This window comes from Manis pentadactyla, chromosome 6 (genome assembly GCF_030020395.1).
Source record: "Manis pentadactyla isolate mManPen7 chromosome 6, mManPen7.hap1, whole genome shotgun sequence".
NCBI classification, from domain to species: Eukaryota; Metazoa; Chordata; class Mammalia; order Pholidota; family Manidae; genus Manis; species Manis pentadactyla.
In genome coordinates this window covers 143,533,702-143,546,062 of record NC_080024.1, presented here as the reverse complement: position 1 = coordinate 143,546,062, position 12,361 = coordinate 143,533,702, and the positions used below count along the sequence as shown (strand labels likewise).

The following is a 12,361-nucleotide window of genomic DNA, read 5'->3' as shown; positions in this document are numbered from 1 at the left end:
GGTCCTGCAAAGGTCTTCTTTTGTTTATTTTTGCATATACATGTCCTTTCTTTCATTTTAAATAATTCATTTCCTTTTATCCCTCCCTTTCTCTTTCCCTTCCCCAAATTCCCACCACCCCCTATGTTTGATGTGTGTCCTCCCATTTGTAGGTGTTCTTGTTTTGTGTAAGTATACTTGTCATTATATAAATAACTTTGTGCTTCAGATATCCTGTTTCTACGTATGTCACTCAGTGCTGCCTTGTACTATTTATGGTGTTAGTGTGCTCAGCTAGCCCAGAGCTTCTGCCTGCTATATAATAATTCATCACTATCATAGATGTGGCTGTTCCCCAGGTGATGAACACACAGGTGGCCTCCAACCGACAAAAGCACCTGGAGATGAACTCCCCATGTGTCTTCCCAAATAGACCTAAGTGAGGATTTAGCTTAGGTATACACGCCTGTGAGTGGGATTGCTGGGTCATAAAGTACACAAATACTGCATAAATCCCACGAGGCTGTGCTACAGACTTTCTTCCCCAATGTGCACTCCCCAGGGATGCTGGTTCTACCTCTTCTTTGTATGGCCCAGCTTTCTTGTTTTGGGGGGTTAATGGATATAAAATGATCTCTGATTAAGTTTTCATTTCTCTAATTACAAGTAAGTCAGGATTTTTTTTTTGGTCAGTCAGCTGTTAAAGTTTTCTCCTCTATAAAAGAACTGTTTGTATCCTTTGCCCATTTTTGAATGGATTTTCTCTTTTTGAATTGCAGGAGCTCCTTACTATTCTATAAGGTGGTCCTTGCCTACCTGAGTCATTGAAAACACTCTCTGTCAGTTTTTTATCTGTAGTGTCCTTCACTGAGCAGAAATCCACTCTTTGAGCCTGCCATTTTTGTTCTAGTCTTTGAACAACTTTTCTTCTAGTCAAGACTGGCTACATAATTTGCAGGGCTAATGCAAAATGAAAATACAAGGCCCCTTGTATAAAAATGATTAAGAATTTGAAGATGGTGACAGCAGATTGCACTTACAGCGAACATGGGATCCTCTTACTGTGAGGCCCTGCATGACTGCAAAGGCCATGTGCCTGCCAAGCCAGTCCTGGCTGTAACCCCAGCACATATGGCTTTTATTATTTGGATTTTTGGTGTATTGAGTATTCTGCCTGTAGTCTTCTTTTCAAAGTCGGGGAGTGTGGGGGCCCAGCCCCCAGGTGTATGTACCTCCTCAGGAGTTAGAGGGTGGAGAGGGGCCCTTGAGAACCATGGGCAATCCTAGTGGTGGCTCCAGCTGGAAGTCCTGCAGCCTGGGATTTCCCCTTAGATTGTGTGACAGCCGTGGCACTGGGACTATCCTCCTGCGCTGGTGACCCCCCAGCGCTGCGGACAGACAGATGCTCGGGAACACTGGTCAGCCCCCAACCCCTGGAAGGCAGGGTCGGGAGCCCGGCCACCCATCAAGGCTGCCATGGCTGTAGCAGGCTTCTTTCTCAGTGGCAGGGGTGGCCTGTGGTATTCAAAGTTTAGCTCGCCTTAGACTCACCTGGCAGGCTTGTTAGAACACAGATCACTATAGACATCTCTCCCAAAATTTCAGATTCAATATAGGGTGGCCCTGAGAATTTGCATTTTATCAAGTTCTCAGGTGATTCTGAGGCTGCTGGTCAGGCCACAGTTTGAGAACCACTGTAGACAGTCACTTACTTCACACACACACACACACCAGGTGACCACCTTCAGGATCCCAGAGCTTTCTCACAGTTTGGACCTCAGTTTCTCAATCAATGTTCCTCTCCTTTCTTTGATGACTCCAGGACTATTAAGAGGGAGTCAGTAGCTTTTGCTAATTTGCGGTTGTACCAGCAATTCCCTTCCTGCCAGATCCAATTGTCATGTTCTTGCCTTATTTCCCCCAAACTCAAATGTCTTTAAAATTGTGAAAGAGACTTAGTTTCAAGAACACAGTAAGCACGGGCTTTCTTTTAAGCTTGATTTATATGGTCCAGTTGGTCATTTTCTCTTAAAATTACATGGCAAGACCCACACACTGTTGGATCCCAGCCAGATCCACACATTATGACAGCAACACACAGAGCCTATTGGGTGCCAGGCACTCGAATGCTTTCTGTCCATTGTCTCATTTAACCCTCACACACCTCTATGAGATTATCAGTTACCATTATAATCCCCATTTTACGGATTCCTAAACTGAGGCCCAGGGTGGTGAAATCACTTGCCCAGGGTCACATCATTATTATATGGTAGAATAAGTGAGAAAACTGAAGCACAGAGATGATAAGTAATATGCACAACAATGTAGATCTACCTCTTTTTAATTGCTCACAAGAATTGGAGCTAGGTATTTAAACTAGCTACTAAAGATCAGAGCTGTGAAGTCAAACCCAATTTAATCTAAACCCATTAACTCTTTCCTTCTAAAATATACAAGGAGACTGTGTTTTTATGTCAGTTTGATATATAGGTGCTGACCTATAATTAAAGACAACAATATTCCTTAGAATGCATGGGGACAAAACCTAAAATACAGCTTGGCAAAGTCTATAGCCCCTTTTGTATTTCTCTCCTTGTCTCTACTGATAATTGGGTTCCTGAGATCTAACCTAGAAATCAAGTTGAAGGAACTCCATTTTGCTTACATGTGTACTTTTTAAAAACATAATGTTATTTTATAAACCTCCTGGCCATAATTGGGCAAATGATCTTTACTGAGCTCCCTGGGGTGACCTGACTTGGCCGTAAGCCCTGGCCTCTCCTTCAGGCCAGTTCTATTGCTCAGGCCACTTGGGCTCAGCCAGGGGGTGTCTGTTGCCACTGGCCTCTTTGAAATGGTCCTGAGTATTCCAGGTTATTGCTGTAATGTGAAGAGCTGGCCCGCTCCCCTTCACTCCCGTGGGTGGGACTGTCCTGTCTCTGGCCACACTCAGAACCTTATAGCCGGCATCCTCTCAGTCATTGTAGCCAGCAACCGTCTTTAAAACTAAACTGTCTGATTCACAAGGCTGAGTATGCTCCTCCTCTCCTTACAACACTTCCAAGGCACCATGCATGCAGTTCAAAAGTAACTCCCAAGAGAACCTAGTTACTGTATTAATAATTAGCTAAAGAATTGTATTCAGATCATATAAAGAATCCTTGGAAGTCAGAAATTTTTAAAAGTCAAAGAAACTGATTTAAAATGGGTGAAGGGCGTGGGGGGCATGGGGAGGGCTGTGCAACACAGAGAAGACAAGTAGTGATTTTACAGCATCTTACTATGCAGAAGGACAGTGACTGTGAAGGGGTATGTGGGGGGGACTTGGTGAAGGGGGGAGCCTAGTAAACATAATGTTCTTCGTGTAATTGTAGATTAACAATACCAAAATAAAATAAAATAAAATGAGTGAAGGACATGAACAGGCAACTCTCAGAGTAGGAAATCCAAGTTACCAACAAATACGAGAAAGTTGTTCAGTCTCAGCAGTAAACCACAACTAGACACCACTTTTTTCAACCTACCTAATTGGCAAAAAATAATAGAAGGTTGATACAATTAAGTGTTGATAAGAATACAAAGAAATAGTTCTCTCAGTCTGGTCTCCTGGCCAACCAGCAACTAGATTTTCTTCTGGAGAATTACTACTCCCCAGCTGCGTGTATTCTTGAAAAAAAAAATCAAGGTGCTCCGTCCACTCATTACAAAAATTGACAGGGTCCCAGGAGGCTGCTCCCGCTCTACCTTGCACTCCTTGTGACATGAGGTCAACCCACTCCCAGGACTAGCGTGGAGGGAGTCAAGGCCCAAAGAAAAGCTTGGACTTCATTTATCCACTGGTGGTGCCTGGACAGGCTGTAGAATGGGCACTGCTGTGGAGACTGCCTGGACCTGAGTGGTCCAGAGACCGACTGAGCTTCATAGGTCATTGGCCTTCCCCTCCATCCTGTAAGCTGTCCTATAGATTGTCAGTAAACTCCTCTTTCTGCTGAACCTTGCCAGAGTTGGAGTCTGTGGTTACACCAAAGACTCCTTCCTACCTGACATCCCCCATGACCCAGCCAAGTCAACATCTCAGAAAGATGCCCCCAGAGAACACATCTGAGCACGCAACTGCAAGATCTTGTGGCAGTAATGCCTGTAAAGGCCAAAACTTGGACACAATTAGGTTGAACTGCATGAAAATTCCACTTAATGGGACAAAAACAGAGTAAAGGCAGCAATTTCAAACAGTTAAACCTCTATGTGGAACAGGTTAAATGAGCTCTGGTATTCTCATACTTATAATGCTATGCAACAACGAAAATGAGATACATCTATATTTGTTGCTGTGGGAAATACCCCAAGACATATTATTACGTGAAAAAAAACCCACCCAAGTTTAAGAACAATAAACGTATTTTTCAATCTTATAAAAGAAAACACTATCTTTCCACTAGATATAAATGCCCAAAAAGGCAAGGAGAAAGTTCTGGAAAGTTCTAGAAGGATATACACCCACTGATATTCTCCAGGAAAGGGACTGAGAATTGAATGAGGGAACAAAAATGACTTGAACTTTGTATTGCTCCAATTACTTTACAATGAGAATAGATTCATATATTATCTAACAAATATATAAATAATAAAATACAAACAAAATTTGTAAATCAATATATGTTCAATGGTATTCTATCATCTAGAGTAGGAGTTGGAACTATGGCCCTGCCTGTTTCGTAAGTAAAGTTTAATAGACACACGGCCACCTTACTGGTATGCATATGGTTAATGCTGCTTTCTCGATACAGGCCGGTTGCTGCAGAGGTTGTGGCCCACAAAACCAAAAACATTTACTATCTGGTACTTTAGAGGAAAATTTTGCAGACATCTTATCTAGAGCTGTGATTTTTAACCCTGGGCAGACTTTGGAATCACTTGGGGGATTTAAAAAAAAATACTAATACTCAACTGCCTCTGCCTTCACAGAGTGACTTAACTGGTTGGGGTGGGACTTGGGCGTGAATTGTCTTTCAGATTTTCCCAGGTGATTCTAACGTGCAGCCAGCCTGGACAGCTCTGATCTTTAGGATTAATTCCAGCCTCCAGATTCAGGAGCATGGTTTAAAAGGCCCTTCGTGAGCAGACCTGCTCTCCTGGCCCATTCTCCCATGCCCACACCCATTTCCTCTGCTCCATTTGTACAGAATGCACCAGGCCCACGCTTGTCTGTCTTTCTGCCAGGAATGTCCCTCCTTCCTGTCTGCCTGGCAAATGCTGAATCATCTGTTGTGTGGCGGCTGAGGGATGATCTGCCCCAGGAAACTTTCCAGACCCTTCTGTAGTGTGCCACACTAAGAAGCATGCCATCGTTTTCCTGTCTCCCATGTGAGGCAGGGGCTGTGTCTCCACTAAGTGGTATCTTGGAGGAGGAGCCCATTAAACATTTGCTGAATTGAGTTAAACTTTGAACTGTAAGTTCAAAAGCCCAAAATCCAGTTCCACAAATGTATTTTGAGGTCCTCCCTATGTCAAGGAAAACAACAATTTTTAAAAGTAGATATGACTAGGCTATGATTTCCAAATTCCCTTCTCTAGCATTAACTGAGTATCCCAAATTCTGTAGCCTAAAGTTTAATGATCTGAAACTGTAAGAGTTGAAGGATATAAAAACAAAAAGGGCATCCGTACTGAACCTGTCTTTACCCTTAGATAAAATCCTGAAGGATAAATACAGAGGAGATTTGAGAACCACTGAGGAAGATTTCATTTTCATTTTCTTTCCAGTTGTTGCTTTGTTTTATAAACTGATTGGACTTACAGTGTTGTAGCTGAAGTTATTTTGCAAGCTACGCAAATTTTCAGTTGCACTTGCTTCCTTTCTGATTATGAATTCAAATGGACAAGTTGCTCTTTTCCTGCCTCACCCTTTAATCAGTTTCTGTCAAGAACCTGAGATGCCAGCCATGGGCACCATCAAAATAAATAAAAATACATTCTGATTGTCATGGGAGGAAGGGCTAAAATAAACCGATGATTAATCCCACCTGCTACTTCAAATCACATGACAGTTGTTCCAAGTTTTCATTTCCAAAATATTAAAAACAACTTGTTTCAATTCCACAGGGGTAACTGGCAGACAGATTTTCTTTCTCACATGGTGGTGACGGTATGTGGATATTAAAATGCAGAGTTGATTAATATCTGGATTTGAAGAGAGGGAAGACCTTAGTCAATGGTCTTAAATTTTAAAATTTGGATGCACTTACACCATGATGTTGAAGGCAGCAGAAGCTTCTAGAATCCTAAACCATAGATACATTGGGAAAGTAATAATCATCTTCAAAGCTAACAGCAAAAATGTATTAAGCACCTACCAGATTGCTATATGACACTGGAGAATTTCAAAAACTAGAATCGAATTGTCCTTGCTGTGTAGCTGATGATACACGCTACCCATCTGTTGCCAGAGATCTCTCTGTTGGTCAGAAGGAGACCTGGATGTGCTGTCGATGGGATGTCCAAGTTGCTGAAGCAGGCTCTTTGCAAACACCTCCTGGCTGTCCGCCTTTCGCTGGTCGGCCATTAATCTTGGACTTATAGAACAAGAATAGCATGTGTGTTAGTCTCTTATGACTGCTCTAACAAATTACCGAAAGCTTGGGGGCTTAAAAACCACAGACATTTGTTCTCTCAGAGTTTTGGAGGCCAGAAGTCCAAAATCAGTATCACTGGGCAGAAATTAAGGTACCAGCAGGGCTGAGTGCCTTCTGAGGGCCCAGCGGGGAAACCATTTTTTGCCTCTTGCAGCTTCCAGTGGCTACTGGCATTCCTTGGCTTATGGCCACACGGCTCTAACCTCTGCCTCAGTGGTACATCCCCTTCTCCTCTGTGGGTGTGTCAAATCTCTCTCTGCCTCCCTCTTCCAAGGATACATGTGATTGCATTCAGATAATCCAGGATAATCTCCCCATTTCAAGATCTTTAATTTAGTCACCTCTGCAAAGATCTTGTCACCATATAAGGTAACATTCACAGGTCCAGGAATTAGAATGTAGATATCTCTGAGGGCATGTTTCAGCCTAGTGCAGCATGGATATCTGCAGTCTAGTTACCCCAGAAATTTCTGTGGAGCCCCTTGTCACCCTTTCTCTCTTAAGAGGTTTCTTGGTCTCGGCTTCTTTTCTTTCCCTAGCTCCAGCGCCAGTGAGGAGCTGGCCTCAAGGGAAATGCCCTCCAGTCTGACAGCTGGATGGGAAAAGACACCGTGCTCCAAGAATGTAAATCAAGTAGATGGTCGTTCTCTGCTGATGACCAGGGAACAGAGGCCAGCTGAGGCCAGTGACCAGCTCACCCATGAGGGTCTGCCTAGGGATGGCCTCCTATAAAAGGCGTAAAGTCCAATGACTTCCTTGGCTTCTAGGAGAGAGGATGAATTGAGACACACAGGAGACAAGAAATAATCATTACAAGAAATAAACAATGACACCAAAAGAAGTAAGTGATCAGAGGAGGGAGCCCAGCACCCTGGCCATCAGTATGGGCTGAGGGACCTGGTGTAGGAAGTAGGGAGAAAGGACATGAAGCGTTTAAGTGCATTTTATAGCAGAAGTAGTTGTTTGGAGAAGATTTCAAGGATGTTGGGAAATTTAAGAAAACAGGAAATGAAAAGCTCTGCAGACACCTGGGAACCAGAGGCCCCCTCCCCTGGTTCTGTCCCCAAGGAAAAAAGTGCAGGAAAATGCAGACATCACGTGAAGCCAAGGAAGCCTCACTATGCTGAGCAGTTTCAATTCCATATAAACAGCTTCCGCTGAAAGGCCTCTGTAGCAGACAGCATTACAAATGGGTCTGGTTGGATGTTATGAAATGGCCATGGGTGGGCCGGTATGTAACCACCAGGGAAAAGGAGTTCCAGGATCTACCTGGGACTGCTCTGTTGGTTCATCTCAGATAATAAATGCATACTTTTTTCTTGTGGAGGATGTGTTTGAAAAGCCATAGCTCTCCATATTTGATTCCTAGTGCTGTCTTAACAAATTTCCACAAACTGTGGGGCTTAACACAACAGAAATTTATTGCCCCACAGTTCTGGAGACTAGAAGTCTCAAAGCAAGGGGTCAGCAGGGTTGGTCCCTTCTGGAGGCCCTGAAGGCGAATCTGTTCCATGCTTCTGCCCTAACTTCTGGTGATGCAGGCAAGCTTGGGTGTTCCAACGACTGGAAACACATCATTCCCATCTCTGCCTCTGTCATTATCCAACAATTCTTCCTGAGTGTCTCTGCATTTGTGTATAAATTTCCCTCTTACAGGGACACCAATCATGGGGTTAGGGCCCTGCCTCTTCCAGCATGACCTCATCTTAGCTTAATCACATTTGTAAAGAGCCTGTTTCCAAATAGGATCACATCCACAGATACAAGGGGGAGGGTTTCAACCTATCTTTTTGGAGGATGCAGTTCAACCCTCAATGCTTTCCGAGTAATCTAACCTAAGCCAAAGGTGCTACTGATGAGCTTCTGAGATGTGGTGGGGGAAGCTATGTGCTGCAAAGCAGCAGCAGCCATGTGCTCAGGGAATGTAGGACAAATTCATGGAGGGATGGGATTCCAGGGGGCAGAAGTTGGAGACCATTGGGCTGTGGCAAAAGACCTGCAGATATAACCCATCAGGTACCTTAATGGGACCAAAGGAAGGTTACATGGCTCTACTATCTCCCTTCAATAGAGTTTCCGTGGTATATTCTGGTGATCCACACTTTAAATTATGTACATATATAGCAAATGCCTACATAAAAGGGCATAAACCATGGGCCTTAGCTTCCAGGTATGCTTCCTCCAGAGAAAAGATTAGATAAGATAGTCAGACAAGAGACATGAAATCATTAGAAGATATCTGATAAAGTCAAAGGGAGTAAGTCCCCTGAATAGAATGGCTGAAAGGCATGTATATATACAGGCATACCTCTGTTTCCCTATATATATTACTAAAGGATCACATATTCACTATGTAAATTCACCATTCTGTGTTTTTTTATAAGATTTTTTTTGGTATCATTAATGTACAATTACATGAGCAACATTATGGTTACTAGACTCCTCCCTTTAATTATCAAGTCCCCACCACATACCCCATTACAGTCACTGTCCATCAGAGTAGTAAGATGCTATAGAATCACTACTTGTCTTCTCTGAAATTCACCATTCTTTATTGTGCTCCAATATTTAAAACACAGCAAGGAAAACTAATGGCAATGTAGAACCAAAAGTGGTGATAGAGAAAAAGGGTAGGAAGAATAACAAGAAATGTGGTCACCACGCTGTGTGGCCAAACCATTAAAAGTGAGTTTCCTGCCAATCTGTGTGAGTTTCCTGTGGCTGCTGTGACAAATTACCAAAACTTTGTGACTTAAAACAACATAAATTTAGCAAAGTCTATTTGTTAAAATTCCTCTATGTCCCATTGCTTCTGGATGGCCCAACAAACATTTGTTTGCCAAATATTTACTTTTTCATCTTCCTGAGAATTGCTTTCCTTCCCTTTGAAGTCCCAGGCCCCTACCCACTTCTTAGTTCAGGGTGACATCTATACCTCATTCTCCCTGTCTTTGGAATCTCATGTCTGTAGATTCCCTATGCTTTTGTAATTAAATCTGATTTTCTCCTGTTAAGCTGTCTTGTGCTAATGTGATTCATAGGCCAGCTAGGAATGATTCCTCCCCAACAAACCCTACCCAATCTTAGCGGTCCTGCTTATTGTCATCTCCACTTTGGACAGGGGATGGAGTTTCAAAATAATAATAAACAACATTTAACATATTTAAAAAGGCATAAAGAAGAAGAAAATAAGAAATACCTATGCCCCTATTGCCCCACTCAATAAAACTTGACCCACCATTTGAAATGTGACACGTCTCCAAATGCATCCCTACCCACACCCACCCCTCATTCCAAGGTAACCTTTAACTAAATGTAAATAAATCTAATAAATCATTCTCATGCACTCCTTTCCACTGGTACTACATGTATATGTCTCCTTAAGCAATATAGCATCTTTATTTACATTTTAAAGAACTTTCTATACTTTATATATTCTTCTTTAACTTTTTCTTTCTGTTAGTTCTCTGTAGTCCCTCCATATCGATGCATGTAGTTCTGCTTCATTCCTTTTTGCTGCTGATTTTTTACTTTCCTTCTTTCTCGTACTGTGGCTTATTTTAGGCAGTGATTCAAAGTGCGGGCCCAAGAATCAAATGACTGGGACTCACAGCCTCTCTCTACCACCTATTTCGGGCAAGATGCTTTATATCTCTGGCTCAGTTTTCTCGCTTATAAAATAGAGGTGATAATAGCACCTTCCTTATAGGGAAGCTGTTAGGTTTCAATAAGACAACCCCTGCACAGGGCTGGCAATGGTGCCTGCCAGGGAAAAGTGCTCTCTAAATATTAACTCTTACAATTCTTCCATCCACATGACTGCCAGGAAAACCATGCTGAGAACAAAGGTCAGAACCCCAATCTCTGCTCAGAAATGTCAGGCAAAATGTCAAAACCAGGACCTCAAGTGTTTCCTGGTACATTCGAATGAAAATCAGTTAAAACAACTACAGATAGTAATAGTCATCTATTAAATTAAGTAACAGTCATCTATCCCAGTTATGTAAGTCATTCAATTCTCTTTTGGACGATTCATCTTTGGGAAATTTTTTTAACTGAAAAATAAAAAAGACTTTCAGTTTTCAGATCCCTACAGATGGAACATCACTGGTGCATGACTACAGAAACTCGCAGAGCAAATAAAGTATTAACAAGACTGTGACTAATGATGACAATATGTTCCACCATTTCATCACCAGCAATCTGAGCCAGTCATTGCATCTTCTGGATTTTCTTGGCCAGTGTTTTTGGCCCGGGGTTTGTCAGAATGTTCCCTGTCAATATCACCAAGTGTTGTAACAAAACATAAACAATTCCAAGACGGAACTTGAAGATGGCTATTGAATTAGATTAATATTTTCCCACTCTTTCACTAAATATCAGGATGCACAATCCAGTGTAGAGTGGCAGTTGCTTCAAATCACAAGCTATTTTGAATTACCCAATATTAGATCAAAACTTTTATTGATCTTTTTGATGTATATTATGCTACTGAGTGTTTTCCAATACAAAATAAACTAGTCACGTGTTCAGAATGTAAATGAAAATTGCTATGATAGTTTCTCTGGCTTTGGAAAGGGTGTGTACATTTTTCCTCATAAGTGGTTTCCATCAGCATCAACAATGAATCATCCTCCCAGAGGGGTTACCATTGAAAATGATGACTTCTGCCTCTTTCTGGCAGGAGAGCATGTGTCCCTTTAGTTGTGAGAATAATTTGGGGACACTAACAAAAAATAAATTACGGCGGCCTGAAGTCCATCTATAATTTACTTGTTCCATTTTTTGTTAGTTTGGCTATAATCGAACTTGTTCCAGCTTGAATGAGTATATTTGCCAACACTCCTCAGAATACACTGTCAAGTACACTGTGGGCAAGACATGTTCCCTGAGTAAGAAAGCCATTCATTTTCAAAAGCAGACCAAGTGACTGGAAAAAGCAAGCAAGCAGGCTAATCATACAACAATGAAACGTTATTAACTTCAATAACAGTAAACAGCATCAGACAATGAATAAACAATTCTCATCTTATTAGGAGGCTGGTGTACATGAGATTCTTTCTGGCTAGAATTAAATATCACTTCCTCTATTGCTGTCTGCCAGAAAATTCCTCCTCCCTCCTGGATTCCGGCAGCGATTTGTAAATTGAGGCTCATCTGGTCTCCCTATTTGGTTCTGGGTTTTTAATTGTCACGAGTGTCTCTAGAATGCTTCCAGCAAGAGCCTCAGCCTGCCCTGTGTTCACTTACCCAACAGGCCAAGAAAACTACTTACTTCTTTGAGCATATTCTTTGGGCTCCCCTGAATCCAGATCAGAAAGGAAGCCATCAGTGTCTTGCATGCACTTGAGAGAAATGCTGCTTGCTAGAAGAACAAAAGGTAATTAGAATTGAAAATAGAGCAGTCAAAATAATAAAGTCAGGACTGTCATTGTCCCTTAATCCGTCAGGATAAAACTCCCCTCTTAAATCAAGAGCCTTGTATTTATGAAACACTAGTCCAATATGTTGGGGGAAAATGTGACATGGCTCACTCCTTGACATGCAGAGACAAGCTGTGTCTCCTCAGTCACCTGCAAAGCGGCAGAGATAAGCAACCATGGAAACGGATTTATATACAACTTGTTACTGTTCGGGAAAATCGCGCTGTGGATGTGGGGGCCGCTGACCATCTGGCTTCCTTTAGTCACGCAGATTAACATTTCCAGCAAACAGGGATACAGCTAGATTTTTCACTAGTTAAATGGTCT

At 42.2% G+C, this 12,361-nt stretch overlaps 1 protein-coding gene across 1 annotated transcript in view; it reads right to left on the bottom strand.

Annotated features, from left to right (window-relative positions):
* Positions 1-11,986, bottom strand: part of LOC118907809 (O-acyltransferase like protein-like) — a gene marked incomplete at its 5' end in the record, with an annotated part of 43,393 nt that extends 31,407 nt beyond the window's left edge. The window contains 1 exon segment of the mRNA XM_057504342.1: positions 11,887-11,986. Coding sequence (XP_057360325.1) covers positions 11,887-11,986 — 100 coding nt within the window.
* Between the last annotated feature and the right edge of the window lie 375 nt (positions 11,987-12,361).